Source organism: Primulina tabacum, chromosome 10 (assembly GCF_025594145.1).
Source record: "Primulina tabacum isolate GXHZ01 chromosome 10, ASM2559414v2, whole genome shotgun sequence".
In the NCBI taxonomy this organism is placed as follows: Eukaryota; Viridiplantae; Streptophyta; class Magnoliopsida; order Lamiales; family Gesneriaceae; genus Primulina; species Primulina tabacum.
This window is the reverse complement of record NC_134559.1, coordinates 4,384,798-4,401,556: the sequence shown is the minus strand read 5'-3', so window position 1 is coordinate 4,401,556 and position 16,759 is coordinate 4,384,798. Positions and strand designations below refer to the sequence as shown.

The 16,759-nt window shown below is 33.3% G+C and overlaps 3 protein-coding genes and 1 non-coding gene across 4 annotated transcripts; all 4 read left to right on the top strand.

The window, feature by feature from the left end:
* The first annotated feature begins 6,087 nt into the window (after nucleotides 1-6,087).
* Nucleotides 6,088-7,458, top strand: LOC142505665 (transcription factor RADIALIS-like). The gene is made up of 2 exons (XM_075618749.1): nucleotides 6,088-6,426; nucleotides 7,256-7,458. Exon 1 carries the CDS (start codon nucleotides 6,154-6,156, stop codon nucleotides 6,400-6,402), a length of 249 nt encoding a protein of 82 aa, XP_075474864.1. The 5' UTR covers nucleotides 6,088-6,153; the 3' UTR covers nucleotides 6,403-6,426; nucleotides 7,256-7,458.
* Nucleotides 7,459-9,066: 1,608 nt separating this feature from the next.
* On the top strand, nucleotides 9,067-13,056 carry LOC142505672 (transcription termination factor MTERF2, chloroplastic-like). Its single transcript, XM_075618756.1, is given in 7 exon segments — nucleotides 9,067-9,850; nucleotides 10,565-10,973; nucleotides 11,221-11,436; nucleotides 12,012-12,119; nucleotides 12,214-12,488; nucleotides 12,745-12,868; nucleotides 12,870-13,056. Coding segments are annotated over 7 exon segments (1,950 nt in total). The 5' UTR covers nucleotides 9,067-9,113; the 3' UTR covers nucleotides 12,951-13,056.
* A 334-nt stretch (nucleotides 13,057-13,390) lies between these two features.
* On the top strand, nucleotides 13,391-13,462 carry TRNAE-UUC (transfer RNA glutamic acid (anticodon UUC)). Its single transcript has one exon. It is a non-coding gene; the product is annotated as a tRNA-Glu (tRNA).
* A 55-nt stretch (nucleotides 13,463-13,517) lies between these two features.
* LOC142505181 (guanine nucleotide-binding protein subunit beta-like) lies at nucleotides 13,518-16,570 on the top strand. Its single transcript, XM_075618039.1, has 6 exons — nucleotides 13,518-13,789; nucleotides 13,881-13,975; nucleotides 14,480-14,904; nucleotides 15,028-15,385; nucleotides 15,506-15,619; nucleotides 16,322-16,570. Exons 1-6 carry the CDS (start codon nucleotides 13,681-13,683, stop codon nucleotides 16,355-16,357), a joined length of 1,137 nt encoding a protein of 378 aa, XP_075474154.1. The 5' UTR covers nucleotides 13,518-13,680; the 3' UTR covers nucleotides 16,358-16,570.
* Nucleotides 16,571-16,759: the final 189 nt, after the last annotated feature.

The following is a 16,759-nucleotide window of genomic DNA, read 5'->3' as shown; positions in this document are numbered from 1 at the left end:
CTTGGGGTTGTGCTATAGCATTGTATCTGCATTATTTTTTTTTACCTTTTTATTTTTTTTTTCTTTCACTTGTTTAAATTTAGATAATAGTTATATAATTGTTTTAATGAATTTAAAATAGGGTTAATGGTTTAAAAATAATTTTAAGAATTATTTGATTAATAAATGTGTAAACAAAAAGTGAAAATTTTAATTAATTTAAGAAATAATTATAATTTATATTTTGTTATTTGAAATAAATATAAATATTGATTATATTTTATTAATTATTAATAATCTTATTTCATATTTGAAATCATCTAAAAGAATTTCTTAAATTAATAAAATTTAAATGCAATACTAATTAAGTAAATTTTAAAATAACATGATTGTTATAAATAAAATAACAAGGGATATTCTTATAATATTCATTTTAAGTTTAGAATTGATGGGTTGGAGAAGAGTTTTACTTTTGGTGCAAAATGTGTTTATTTGAAGTTAAAGTTGTACTAAAATATCGCGATCAGTTGGATATTGTCGAACATATGCTATAGTGCGTTTTTCAATAACCAAACTCATATTCTAGTGATTGAATATTTTTCGCTTTTGCGCACTTTCGAGGGTGAAATTTTTCCAAAGACCTACACTTATTTTTCGATATTTAATATTCTTTAGATTTTTGTATTATTCTTATTTTAAAAAAAAAATTATTTGTCAAACTTGATCTTTGCATATTATAAACAAATATTAAATCTTTTAATAACAAAATTGTCCATAAAATCATTTAAAATAAAGCAACTGGCCGTACGAAGGCTCCTTCCTCTATAAGCCAAATATGCTTCGATGTAAAACCCTTTTTCATTATTATCAAAAGTGGTTTTTGGAATCGAAGAAATTGAAGAATGAATTATTTCAACCGACGAAGGGACCATGAGGATACCCCATCCCACGGCCACTTGCTGCAAAAGCATCAATCGCTCGGAATCACTCCTTCGATTTTCTCAGGATTTCGACACTTAATTTTATTTCTTTGGTAAAAAGAAATATATGTGAAACATTCTAAAATTTTTTTTATGACGATAGACCTGTAGCAGCTAAGCCTGCTACCCTTAATAAAACATCGATTTTTATGTATTAGATGAATGCAAAAACTTGTGTGAGACGGTCTCACGGGTCGTATTTTGTGAGACGTATCTCTTATTTAGGTCTTCCATGAAAAAATATTACTTTTTATGCCAAGAGTATTACTTTTTATTGTAAATATCGATATGGTTGACCCATCTCACAGATAAAAATTCGTGAGATCGTCTCACAAGAGATCTACTATTAGATGAAAAGTTATGTTAGCTAGTGATTTTTGGACAGTGTCAAATTTACCACATTCCTAACTTTAACATGAATAAATAAAATTTATGTTTGATCAAATTTGTGTACGATACATGTTGTATATTAATAATATATGCACACTAGTATTACGTGGTTTGATGATACCCTTGCATTATGATGCAGTGTATATATCATGGAAAGCACAATAAATGAAAATTAAGTAAGAAAGAGACTAGAAAAACTCGAATTTCGAAATGAAAAAAAATTGTAATCGAAGTGCAGGGGCCCTGTGCCACTTGCAAAAATTGTTAGGTGAGTTTATTCGAAGCATCAGCGCATCCACAGTAGGAAAGTGGTGCGGGGGCGCAACCTGACGATTTTTCATTCTTTTTTTCAAAGGGCGAGCGCACCCACGCCCGAAAAAGTGGCGAAGAGCACCGGTCGTGTCTATATTCACAAAAAAAATAAAAATGATGTCTTTTCATATACCAATGTTTTCAAGAGGTGCCCTTTGAACTTGTGGTCGGTTTCTATATTCCAAAAAGGCTCTATATTCCAAAAAGCCTCCATGTGATTTTGAAAAAAACATGTATATCAATATATCATATACATAATGCACTATATAGATATACAAGAGAGAAAGAAAATTGCATTCATTTTGCTCTTATTTTCTTTATTTTTCATATGAAGAGAATTTGCTATATTTTTTGTTGTTGAACTTATAATTTGTAGTATTACAAGTTTTTGTGTCATGGAAGACGATTGTGATATCCCATGAAGCATCATGTGGAGGACAAATTCGTTTTGAGGCCAAAGAGTTCTCTCTTGCCACGACTTTGAATTTGCTAACATAATTTGTTAGTGTAGTTATCTTCAGGTTGTTGGTCACGTGAATATATTTTGGAGAAATCCATACCAACCATCTTAAGAGTTTTCTTTTTGGTTTGCTATTTGAAGATGTGTACTATGAACATCAACGACTTCAAATTATACAGTCTCACGATAATACGACAAATTGTGAATTTCTGAATTTTAAATATCAGGTTTGAAATTTTAAATGCTTCTTTTTGTTATACTCCTTAAATTTGATGTGTTCTAGAATTTATTTGATTGAAGAACTATAAATATATTGATTTTTCTGTGCAAAATACAAGTATTGCAAATTATGAATCACGAGGATTATGCCAAACATATGAATATAAGGAAGTCCATTCAAATAATTTCTGATTCAAAGAATTCAATCTTTCGTGTATTGATTTGAGAAAATTCTTGAAACAAAATAAACATAAAATCAGAATGGACTCAATATGTTAATTTTTACACTATAGATTAAAAAAAAAAAAATCAATCATATGCATAAAATTAACAACATCAAATGGGATATGCGTTGAAGCATAAGTGGTCTCAACAACTATTAAATTTTTGTTGAAACAAAAATGATGCGTGAGTTATTCCATTCATTGGAAAGTTATATGGCTTCTCAAATCGGAGAAAATAATATTTCATCATATTTATTGATGATCCTATAATATATGAAATGTATATCTAGTGAAATGAAATATGAAGCTTTATAAGCTTCTAATGATCATTATATGAATGATGTTGAAATAAACATAACAAACAAGTAAAAATATTTGAAGTAATGGATTAATATATGATACACCTTTTGATTTTACATTAACGTATGTATCCATACTTGAATAAAGAAAATAAAGTGGTCGAAATAGAGAATAAGGTTTTGGATAAAATTATGAATGATATGATATCTTGAAATGTGTAAGTATCTTATTTAAAGTAGAAAAACAACGAAATTGAATAAATGACGGTAGGTCAGGACGTGTACGTCAAAGATATAATATCATGCTAAACTTGAGTTTTTTCGTGTTATATTTTTATTGAGAGAAATCATATGATAACTTAATGAATATGTTATAAAAAAATCAAGTAGAGATCAAATATATAGTCTGTCAAGAAGAATGTGGTTAAAACCTATAAAATTAGGTTTTCATAGTAGACACACAACTTTGTAGATTGGATATTTCATGATCTTGGTTCAATAGAACAACTAAATTATGAAAACTTAGGAGAACACTCGAGAATCATTCCCTTCTCATTCCTAAGACGAAGAGTGTTGTTACCTACCGATGTATTGAGATTAAAATGTACTTTTAATCACTCATTAGCTTGGAAAATGAAGTGTATGATATGATACTTTTAAAAGGAGATCACCTATATAAAATGTGAGGACGAACCACTTTCTTGAAATACTTATGAAGTCAAGATGTGTTAATGGCCAAAACAGACACAACATGAAAACCAAGTGAAATGTTAGCGCGATTATTGGGTAGGTATTATTGTATTTTTTTTGCCAAGAAATTCAAGGCATCACTTTCATTTTATAGTCTAGTAAATCCGATATTATTCTACTAAAAAAGGTTCAAAGCCACAATCTATATCTCCTGATGCAATAGTTTCTCGCGCAAATTCTTTTGAAATCATGTGCATTCATGCATTAGTTTTATTTATGTGAGGGGTTGTTGGAAAATTTAATGATTGAATATTAAGCAAGAAAAACATCAGAAAAACCAGATGCTCGAAATGAAAAGAAAAAGGCTACTATAACAAGATTATTGTAGCAAGATGCACTAATTGGGCGTCATTGCGCCATCTAAAAAAAATCATATGAGTTTAATCGAAATGTGAGCGCACTCGCACCTGCACCTGCACCTGGAAATTGGCACGGGGCACCACCCAGCAATTTTTTCAGCTTTTGTTTTTTAAAGGATGAGCACACCTGATCCATTTTTCAAGTTCGTTATTACTATCAATTCACAATAAAAAAATATTTCTTTTTCATAGATTAATGTTTCCAAGAAGCGTCTTTTGGACATGTGGCCGGTTTTTGTATTCCAAAATGCCTCCAGATGATTGAAAGAACATACATATCAAAGACATAATACTCAACACACACACACACACACACACACACATATATATATATATATATATATCCAAGAGATGATGTCTTACTACTCAAAACTGCTGACGTGACATCCGACACGTTAGCACTCCGGTTGAAAAAAGACAAAACTAAAAAAAAAATGAAAATTATCAGACTAAGAATGTGAATTAATCAAAAAAATTATAAAAATGAAAAATACAAAAGTTACACAAGGAAAAATATAATTTTTGTTCCGTATACCTGAGACAAACCACCGAAGATAAAACGTTGTGCCTCGTCCTGGAGGTCAGATAAGATCCGTGCACGAAATTAATTTACCGCATTCGATCTTGAACTAGGGTGAGTGAATAAAAGCACCAAAACTTCTTTTCCTTCTTTACAGAGAGTATAAATTTTCTTAACCAAACAAAAATCTAAGGCAAAGGGTCCCTATTGTGATGCACGTGTTCAACTATAATGGGCTAAAAATCTAATTGAAAAATAAAAATGATTGTACGTATTTAAGGTAAAGCCAGCCATAAGTTCTTGGAATGTCGTCTCAAAGAACCCAAGTACACTACAAAACAAAAAAACTCAGAGGAACAAAATCGATGCATGGTGATTTTCATGCCATAGGAAAACCAAAATATTTCTGTACAAATTCAGTACAATTTTCACCCTCGTGATGGCCATCTGAACTAGTTTTTTTTAAGTATAGTTTGTCCACTCGATGTTTCTTGGTATGATATTTTTTCGATTTCCCATTTTCACGTATCATGCCTCTATGAGTACGACGGTGGGATTTTCCCAATTGAATTCGGATATTCTTAATTCATAAGGACCGTTGTATTTGTGATTTATATTTTGAGAAATATGTAATTCTAGTCTTTTATATAATATGTTTTTTTTTCGATTTTGATCATTTATGTTGTCAAACGTCAATTTTATTCTTATACATTTCAATTTTTTGTAATTTTAGTCATTTATCATCGGAGTACTAATGCATGTGATATTGAACACGTAATCACCATTTCGGAACCATATAGAAGTTACATCAGTGTCCCGTCGAAAAAAAGGACAAAAATTTGTAAAAATAACAAGATACCGGATGACTAAAATTGCAATTTTCCCATATATTTTTTTCTATGACAATTTAACTATTTCTTTTGGATATTTTTACCCACCATACAAATAACTCAAACAAGTCTTTTTTGGATTTTATTTTTACCCTCTATTTATATTAAAAATCGGTTTTTGTGTGGAAAAAAATGCAGACACTATACTATACATATTCCAAAAAATACCAACCACCTATTTTAAATTGTAAAAAAAAAATAAAAATCAATACCTTAAAGATATGATCATTTCTTGACGAGCCTCAACTATCGTTTTCATTCCCTTCATAAGTTTAGGGTTTATTAGTCCTCTGATATACTTCAAATCATTAAAATTTGTTCTTTCCCAAATTATAAATCTTCATTTTCTATCATTCCATACACAATACGCAGTAATCATTTGCGAAAAACTAATACATAATCGCTAAAATACAATTAAGAAGAAATTAAAAAATAATATAACATGACTTGGATTATATCTATATAGTTTTTTATTATTATGAATTTTTTTTTTATTGAGGATATAAATACAGATTCTTGAAAAGTTGTAATCGTTCTTGGTCCTTCTTCTTATGTGGTTTTTAAGAAGACAAATCACTCTAAATTTTTGACCTTTTGCAAGAATATTAACCAACTTGCTCCCACCCCCCAGCTTTTTCTCCACCCTAAGCCTATAAAGAGCCAGCATTCCCAACACTTTAGCACATCCCAAATAGTCTCCCCTGCCTGAACTCCAAATTTTAACTATTCCATCTTCAAATCTATAAACTTCTCTAAATTAATTAACTAACAATGTCCTCGAGTTCCATGACCGCTCGCGGAAGTTCTTGGAGCACCAAGGAGAACAAGGCATTTGAGCAAGCGTTAGCGGTGTATGACAAAGACACACCGGATAGATGGTCCAACGTGGCTAAGGCGATCGGAGGACGACGAAGCGCGGAAGAAGTGAAGAGGCATTATGAGAATCTTGTGCAGGATGTGAAGTATATTGAAAGTGGCAACGTACCATTTCCCAACTACTGGACCACTGGAAAAAAATGATTGGAGCATGAGAAATGAGCAAAGGTAGTATAGTCCTACAAATAAAATTACACCTACTTTTTTTTCAAAATTGAAAAAAATTGCCATGCACGTCACTTATGATTTGTTAAACTATGATAAATTGGTAATATAAGTTCTGGAAATTTTCTAATGTTTTTCAAAATTAATTCAATGTCCTAGTTTTATTGCACTAATTAATTTTACATTTTAGTACTCTGAAAATTTGACTGGAGGCGACCACAATTTTCCTTATGTACCTACAACCTAAGGCTGGCTTAAAGGAGTGGGAATTGGTGTCCAACACGCGCTTTAAATCTTATAAAACTCAAGTAATTTAAATAATTTTATTCTATTTAATAATTTGGCGTAAAATACATATAAAACAAGTATTAATTAATTTTACCATTTTATGTACTTTACTGAATTTTTTTTATATGTCTTGTAATAAAATGAATTGGTCGGTATTCATTTAAATTGAATAAAATAACAAAGAAATTAAAGTTAACTCGACGCCAAATTATTTATCTTAATTTTGATATATATTTTTGGAATTAACTCAAACTCGAATAGTTATTAAACAAATTATTCTTTCAGCATTCACACGAGTTTCCTTTGAATTTTGTTTCCACATGCATGCAATTTAATTAATATATATTTATGAAACGTATCTACGTATATAAATATTAATGTTTTGTATTTTTTTAATAAATATTCCCTTAATCTTCATCTAACACGAGATTTTCTTGACATTATATTATATCCCATGTATATATGCACGTCCCTATATATTAATAATATTTTCTTAAATGATTTTTTTTTTGTGGATAACAACCTTGAATATTGTTCCATGCAGGACCAAAATCTGAATCAACGGTGAAAAGTCCCGACAACCACCAAATAAATTATATAGACAATTAAGTATACATCTGAATAATTAAGTATGAAATCGAAGTTAATTTGAGAATCATGCAAAGCATATACCATATATGCATGCAGTCGTTTATCTAAGTTTATTAAGTATCTTATTGTTTTTATTTGCGATAATTCGAAAGAGAGATTTCAATTTTAATTTATTTCGTATTACGTATCTTATTATTTTTATTTGCGATAATTCGAAACGGAGATTATGAAATCAAGACATTTAACCAAGTAATATTAGAGCTATAGGTGTTTTAATTGAGTACTTTTCGTAAAATTAATTATCGAGAAATTTTATTCAAGAATTTTCAGATTGAGAGAACGCTTCTCTCTTTGTTTTGCTATCTACTCGAATCATTAAATAAAGAGTAGGTCTGTGAGACGGTTTCACGAATCTTTATCTGTGAGACGGGTCAAATCTACCGATATTAACAATAAAAAATATTACTTTTAGACCGTCTTACACAAGTTTTTGGCATAAATAAAATGAGAGCCATAAATCTTCAAAGTTCATATATATTTTGTGTATCCTGATCGGCCAAGTTTGTAATTAATAATCAAGAAAATTCAAGACATCGGATTTGGATTAGATTAAGGTTGCGTTTAGATTATATGACTGGATTTGAGGGAGTATTTGAGAGAGATGTTTAAAATGATTAACCATTTGGATGAATTTGAAATCCACTACGATTACTCGAAAAATAAGTACTAATTCAGATTTGAAATACATTGTTAATCGGATTTATCCAAACAAATTAATTAATTTGTTATTTTATATTTGAAATCTTTAGTCCTAAAATTCATCGATTCAAATGCAAACTAAATATATATTCAAAGGGACTGATGATTAAATTAGTTTGAGTTATCAAAGCTCCATAAAATATCAATGTTTATTTCCACTTTTGGAGACAAAAATTTTCTTGATAGGGAACAATAATGTAGATTTGGCTTTCAAATTTGCGAAATATGTTTATATTGTGGAAGATTTAGAACAAAAAAAATATGAAATAATAAAGTCATAAAATATGAAAGCTCAAATACCAAGCATATATTTTAAGCCCTTAATTAAGAATCCACCAATAAGCCCAACATATAATAAAATAGCTTATTATGATCTTCTAACATCACTTATCAATAAATAATTATATATATTATATATTATATAATTATATATATATAATTCTGATTATATTTATAGATACCGTGAACATCATTGAAATGACGTCTAATTATATCGGGAGTTTCTGACTAAAAGTTTTATACAACTAAAATTTTCATAATGTAGTAAAAAATTAAAAGCTAATATTGTTTGTTTATGACGTGTAATTATATTGTGAATTTATGATTAAAAATTATATACAACTAAAATTATCATGATGTATAGTAAAAAATTAATAGTTGATATTGTTTAAAACATTCACTATATTCATTCAAAGGTTTTTAAAATAAAATTTTATTATTATCTAATAATTATAAGATGTGATCAACCTGTATTTGAATTTGACAAAAATTTATGTGATACGGTCTCATGGATCGTGTGAGACGGATCTCTTATTTGGATCATCTATGAAAAAATATTAATTTTTATGCTAAAAATATTATTTTTTATTGTGAATATCAGTAGGGTTGACCGTCTAACAGATAAAAATTCATAAACTATTTCACCAGAAACCTACTCTTTGAATTTTGATAAAACATTGAAGGGATATCTTGCTATCTAATATAGAATTAGAAAATTTTCTAATAACTTGATAATTATTTATGTCATTCGCAATCGTTCTCTATCCACTAGAATGCTGGCATTCCAACCACAGAACCACCAAATCGCCGCTGTCCTCCGCCTGCAAGACTGCCGGATTTCTCCACGCGTCACCAATCTATATATCTTCCCCATCGCCTCCAAACGTCGCCATTTCCGCCACACTTGCTCATCTTTCCACCACAGCCAGCATACCCTCCCTGACCAAGAAAGCACCCCGGTCCCCGCCGACGCATTACCGAGCATTGAAGATGAATCTCTACGGACCCACAACGCCAGGTCAGCGGCCCTCCTCCTCCGCCACCTCTCACCGCAAGATCAACAAAATCCACATCCACCACCGCAGCAAAGACAAGAACACCGTCTTCAATTCTCCAAAGAAGATAAAGAGAAGCTGTTGGAATTATCATTACTTGACAAAAAAGGCCCGCAGTTTCCGGGCTCGATTTTCGTGAATAGTTCTTCCCTACCTGTGAAGAGTGTCTTTGAATCGGAAAAAGGTAGACTTGATGATGGTGCTGATGATGAAATGCTTATGAAGGCACTTGAAATCCGGAGGAAAGTGACTGTGGAGGTTTTCAAAGAGGCTATGAAAAAGGGCAAGTTTGGAATCACTTATTCTGAGAATTTGATTTCGAAGTTGGCTGAATTCCTGGATTATGTTATGATTAAGGCTGCTTCCATGAAGCAGTTGCCTGAATACTCTGGTTGCTCGTATAATAAACGTGCCAAGGCATTCATTGTTGAATCTGGTGTTGTTTCTCTTATCAGGTGAGTAGATAATTATAACTTGTTTAGCTAAACTATATCATGAAGAACACCTTGCTGCTCAAGCTTAAACCATTGCTCGAACTTAATCAAGCAGTTAATTTGGAGCTCAACTCTAATTCCCGTACATGGACTTGAGTTAGAGCTTGATCGAGTAATGAATTCGGAGCTCAACTCACCCAATCGGGCAATGAATTTTGTGCTCAAGTTTAATGTATGTTCGAGTTACTTGAACCCCACCGGATCATTTTTTCTAGCATCATTTAATGTTAAGCTCCAGGAAGCTCAATATTAAAATGACCAAAGTGGCATCACTCTTTATGAAATTAGTGGGCACCGAATAATATAAATAATTTCAAAAGGTTAAATAAATATAATAGCTCAAGTTCGAGTGAAGTCGAAGACACAAGCTTGGTTTGACCAGGCTTTGATTGAGCTGCTTGCAACTGGCGGCTTGGCCCATTTGCACCCCTAACTCCTAAGTAACAAGATTTATTTCATGTTATTTTCCCTCAAAATACAAAATACATATAGTTGTTTGTAGATTTGTGGATCAGTTGGATAAGCTCCTACTACCAAGTACCAGAAGTTGCTATATTACTATGAATTATAGCTTTCACCTTGGTCATCTAGCTTTGAATCTTGAATGAGTAAGTTTGTATGATACAAAAAAAGAAAATGCCTACTATATGAGTATTGATTTTGAATTTCATATAGGTGGTTGAAACACAATTCACTATCATATCCCCAAATTGGGAAATTAATATGTACTTCAAGAGGAAATGTTGATTCCATCAGAAAGTTAGCTGAATGGCTGAAGTCGATTCATGTTAAAGGGAGATTTATCGGGGTTGCTATGACCCGAGCTGGAGAAACTGTATTGGAAAGGGACTTGGAAGAATTGGATGAAATTATTATGTATCTGGAGAGCAATGGTGTGAGACCAGATTGGATGGGCTATGTAGTCAGCAGATGTCCAGAGTTACTGTGTTTTAGCATGGAAGAACTGAGATCTCGTGTCGCGTTTTACTTGAATATGAGTATGGATAAAAATGACTTTGGAACAATGCTTTTTGACTGTCCCAAGGTTCTTGGTTACCTTTCTATGGAAGAGATGAACAAAAAGGTACCTAAAGTTCTATGCTTTGCGTAGAGCCAGTGCATTATCATGGTCATTGTCTCATAATTATGTGGGTTTTCTATGAATTTCTGAAATTTCACTAGCCATTACTTTAGAAGATGAGTGCTTCTTTGGTGTTCGAAGTCAATATGTCAATCCCAAATATTCTGCAGATGCTTAGTTTATTTACTATTCCTGAACGAAAAACTCTCAATAGGTAATCACATTTGAAGATGCTTTCTTATTTATCTAGGTAGCTTATTTGAAGGAGTTTGGCCTTGATAATGAAAATGTGGGGAGATTATTGGCATTTAAACCACAGTTGATGGCATGTAGCATCGAAGAACGATGGATTCCTCTCATTAAGTACTTTTATTACCTTGGAATTTCCAAAGAGGGCATGAAAAGAATCCTCACTGGAAAACCAATTATTTTCTGCATTGATCTTGAGAGCACCATTGTCCCAAAGGTATGCCTTGCTTGGTGATATCGCATTCCGTGTGATTAACTTTAGAAAAAGAGTCGGTATTTCGATAGATTAAGGAAATATTAATATTTTTAACGACTCCCAACTTCTCTCCTAAAGAAACTGATAGGTTAGAATTCTAAATCAGAATGCTTTCATTACCTCAGATTGGTTACGTTAGTTTGCTTTCAATTACTTTTTCCTAGGCTGATCAGAATGAGCAAATCTAATGATAAACCTAATTCAGAGGGAAAAAAAAATTATTTCATATTTCGGTTATCTTGAATATTTTGACGACTACTATTTAATTAGTTTGATTTTTCTGTAAATTATGCTCACGTAGTTTGTCTTTCTATGAAAATTCAGTGCAACTGTTTCAGCTTTTGAAAAAACTCATCCTACGGTATGCCCATTCATATCTACCCCTTCTTAAACTAATTGGGGTCGACTGCCAAAGTCATGGCACCATAAGAGAATAACTATACAACCGTAATTTATACATGTTGGTGTCTTGTGGCATTTAGTGCCGTTTGTGTGCTGTGTGTGTGTTAACATTTATTTCAAAATGGTTGTTGAAGGTTCAATTTTTACGAGATATAGGAGTTCAAGATGATGTCATCGGCAGCATGCTCGTTAGGTTTCCCTCCTTGATGACATACAGTCTACACAAGAAGATCAGACCTGTGGTACATCTCATCTTCTAGTCCTTTTCCTTTATTAATTACCGTCTCTTCTGAATTTTAATGATTTTACACAAAAAAATATGATATTAATTTGCAGGTCATTTTCTTGTTGACGAAAGCCGGGGTTTCCCAACTGGACATTGGGAAGGTGGTTGGGTTGGCACCGGAACTATTAGGATGCAGCATAGCTAATAAACTTGATCACAATGTGAAGTATTTTTTGTCACTTGGAATTAAGTTACCAGTGTTGGGTGAGATGATTGCGGATTTTCCAATGCTGCTTCGGTACAACATAGACATCCTTCGACCCAAATATCGTTACCTTCGGAGAATGATGGTACGGCCTTTGCAAGATCTCATCGAATTTCCGAGGTATCACGCCAGTAATGTTATTTTCCCAACAAGATTTGATCTTTTCGGCTAAAATATGATAATTTAGCGGGCCAACTGTGGTAGTTTAGCTGGAATCGAGTCAACTTAACATGGGTAGAGATTGATCTTCAAATAAATCCAAATCGAACCAATATTTACTCTCAACCCCTTGTGGAAATTCGAATGGGAAGTCTCAAGTAATACGAAAAAATTAAATATTTGAATCGACATTTTCTTGTATTCCGGATTTCTGCAGGTTTTTCAGCTATTCACTTGAGGAACGAATAATCCCAAGGCATAAGATCATGTTGAAAAATCGAATAAATTTTAAGCTGCGGTACATGTTGGCAAGCACAGATGATGAATTTCACTCAAGGGTCGCGGGATGCAGTGGAGAGACGGAGAAGATTTGAATCTGGTATAAGGGATGAACAGCAAACAGACATACATACTTACAAATGATACAGATGTATTTGGCTGACTAACTGAGTAGTTTTAGTATAGAGTGTATAACATAACAAACATTGACCGATAGCAGCTCTTTCATAGATCATCACTCCTTTCATTCCGTTGAGCACAGCGTCAACTAAATAGAACCCCACCAGGTTTAATAGCACAGGAAAAATTTTGACAATCAGTAACACAGAAAACGAATTTTCTTCTCGGATTCAAAGCATTCAAAGGCGAAATCTTGTCCCCAACACCTAACTGGAATGGACAGATATGGCACCACAATAAAGTAAGCATCTGCGTTGGTGTATATGGCACCACATATGAGTCAGTCGACAATTAGTCTGCATGGAATCATTTATATTCTATTTTTCAAAGTAACTTAGGTGATGGTTGATTTTAAAATTGATATATTGTTATATATATTTTAAATTGATAAATTCGGCAACTCCTCCATTGTCGTCCAGCGGTTAGGATATCTGGCTTTCACCCAGGAGACCCGGGTTCGATTCCCGGCAATGGAATTTTTTTATATATATTTGTTTTAATTTAATATATTATTTTAGATGAACCCGATTTCACAATTCACAATCATTCTCTTCTCTCCACGGTCAACATCGTTCGACTTTTTTGTTGTTTTTGCCCCGTCGCGATTCAAGAGCCCTGATTTTTTTTTTCGGGAGCTGAAATCAGTTTTCGAAATGGTGCTTTGATTCTAATCTTGTTGTTAAAACGAAGAAGGATGGCGTCAGTTGCTGAGCTGAAAGAGCGTCACCTGGCTGCTTCCGAAACCGTTAATGCGCTCCGGGAGAAATTGAAGCAAAAGCGTTTTCTTCTTCTCGACACTGATGGTTTGTCTTTCTTTATATATATTTGTGCTTGAATCTGCCTATGGTTGGTTAAAGATGCTTGATTTGTTGTCTCTCTTGATTTTAATTGCAGTTGCTGGTTACTCGAGGTTGCAGGGTAAAAATCCGGTGAATTTTGGGCCAACCGATCTTGTTTGCTGTCGAACCTTGCAGGGTCACACAGGGAAGGTACCTTTTTTCATTATTGTATTTTTGGTGTTTCAATTTTCTTAAATTAGCGATTTCTTGCCTGATTATGTTCATTTTCTGGCCTAACATTTCATTTGGATGGTAGCCATTTTTTGAAGTTGTGAATATGTTCTCCGATTTCAAAAGTTTAGTTAACTAGTTTCCTACTCTAGACTTGAATTGGGAATTTTGAACTTAGATGTGTAGCATTACAAACTCTATCTAATAATTCCTGTAAAGAAATGTGGGACAAGGATATTACATGATCCCTGTTTCGGAGCATTGCGTTACAGCCTATAATATTACGTCAGTCCACCAATGCCTGAAATATAGAGGTGGCTCCACGAATGTAGCACTTTGCCAGAGATATATTTTCTATTCCAAATAAGTTTTCTGTTCTTTCATACCAGCCTGTAGTTCGTTGTTTTCCACATAGTATCTTTAATACATGCTAATGTCTATATGCCAGAATTCTTTGGTTCATAAAATTTAAATTAATTGTAGGTTTATTCCCTTGATTGGACTGCTGAAAAGAATCGAATTGTAAGTGCATCTCAAGATGGCAGATTGATTGTGTGGAATGCTCTCACTAGCCAAAAAACTCACGCGATTAAGCTACCTTGTGCATGGGTCATGACCTGTGCCTTCTCTCTCAGTGGGCAGTCTGTTGCCTGTGGTGGCTTAGATAGTGTCTGCTCTATCTTTAACCTTAACTCGCCTTGTGACAAGGATGGAAATTTACCGGTGTCGAGAATGCTTACCGGGCATAAAGGATATGTATCATCATGTCAATATGTTCCTGATGAAGACTCACATCTGATAACTGCTTCTGGTGATCACACGTGTGTTCTATGGGATATAACTACCGGCCTGAGGACTTCTGTATTTGGAGGCGAATTTCAATCTGGCCACACCTCTGATGTGCTAAGGTATGCTGGAAAAATCTTTCTGATGTATAATGGTACTTTCCTTGAAATGCATTGTTGGGCCTGCTGAGCTTGAATTTTGTCCTTGCAAACTTAGGACTCTGACATGTATCATTTTCAATTTAGTGTCTCCATCAATGCATCCAACTCGAGAATGTTTGTGTCTGGCTCATGCGACTCAACTGCCCGCCTTTGGGATACTCGTGTTGCTAGTCGAGCTGTTCGTACTTTTCACGGCCATGAAGGAGATGTTAATACTGTCAAGTTCTTTCCAGATGGCAATAGATTTGGAACTGGTTCAGATGATGGAGCTTGTAGACTATTCGACATCAGAACTGGACATCAGCTACAAGTGTACCAGCAACCACACGGTGATAACGAGGTCCCTCATGTAACTTCTATTGCATTTTCTATCTCAGGCCGACTCCTCTTTGCTGGATATACAAATGGCGACTGCTATGTATGGGACACGCTGCTAGCTAAGGTATGTGGCATACTCATGGTACTCGCACATCTTATCATGCTGAAAAGTTGCTTTTTCAATCTCACTGTTGGGTCAATTTTATGCATCCAAACTTTCTTATTAACTCGTGTTCTCCGTTAGGTGGTTTTGAACTTGGGATCCCTTCAAAATTCTCATGTTTACCGGATTAGCTGTCTCGGACTATCGGCTGATGGGAGTGCATTATGTACAGGAAGTTGGGATTCAAATCTTAAGGTAAGTGTCAAATCATGGTTTTTATTGTGTATATTATTGTTCCTAGTGATTACCATGTCGATTTTCTTAGTACCATTTTTGTCGAACACGTTTATAGATACTAACTTGAATGATAACACCCAAAAAAAAAAAAAAAGAAACTCAATTGAGAAGTTTCAGCTGTCAATTCAACAACACATTCAGATTTTAACTAATTAAACGGTAACACGGATGGTTTCTATGCAATTTACTCTATATTTCCTTAAAATATTTTCTGTCTATATAGAGATAGAACGAGTGAGTGAGAAAGCAACACTTAACCTGGGCTCTCTTTGTGGTATGTCAATGGTGTGAAATTACGCTAGTACACTGTCAACTACGTTATACATTTCACTAACTTACTCACAACTCTAATAAGGAGAAATGGCTATAAATGGCCTCAAAACACTCATTTTTAATGTGCCTTCCTATATTTTTTAAAAGTAGACATCTACAACTGTACATGAAATTTTAAAAACACGATTACATTGTCCACTACCATTTACCTTTCGTTGTATGTTATTCTAATTTTAAAAATACTTGTTATCCTATCTATGACTTCGTTTATTAAATTTTGATTCCCATAACATTCTAACACGTTAATCAGCGAAATAATTAAGTGTATTGTGTGCGTCCAGTAACTAGTTATATGTATATTTAATTTGTTGTTCTATGGCACGGCAGATTTGGGCTTTTGGAGGTTACAGAAAAGTGAGCTGAGAGATTGGAGTGTAGTTTCATTGCTCTGGCTTGTGGTAAATCAACACTCGAGCTATGTTTTATGTTTTGGGGTTGTAGAGATGTAATTGTGTTGTATTTTTGCCTGTAATATTTATGTGTTATGAAAGACGGTCTTTAGGTAACTTGCAAAATGTAAACTCGAGGAACTGATAGATGGAGTCTTGATTTTAATCATAATAGACCGTTGAATCATTTTCCCCCCTCTGTTGGAGTCCGAGTTCATATAACACTTCAATTTCGACAGCCCATATTAATGGCAAATAAACTCTTCCTTACTCTTTTTTAGGTAGTATTTTGCCCATTTCGTTAATTTTTCAGGAGGATTGGGCATGCACTTTTTATGCACTCCACAAAATGTATGCATCAATCTCCAATGTTTAC

Excerpts from the sequence above, each read along its gene's own strand:
- LOC142505665 (XM_075618749.1), top strand. The coding sequence starts at position 6,154 with ATGTCCTCGAGTTCCATGACCGCTCGCGGAAGTTCTTGGAGCACCAAG.
- LOC142505181 (XM_075618039.1), top strand. The coding sequence starts at position 13,681 with ATGGCGTCAGTTGCTGAGCTGAAAGAGCGTCACCTGGCTGCTTCCGAA. Across the intron at positions 13,790-13,880 it reads TCTTCTTCTCGACACTGATG|TTGCTGGTTACTCGAGGTTG; the intron begins GTTTGTCTTTCT and ends TTTTAATTGCAG. Across the intron at positions 14,905-15,027 it reads CACACCTCTGATGTGCTAAG|TGTCTCCATCAATGCATCCA; the intron begins GTATGCTGGAAA and ends TTTTCAATTTAG.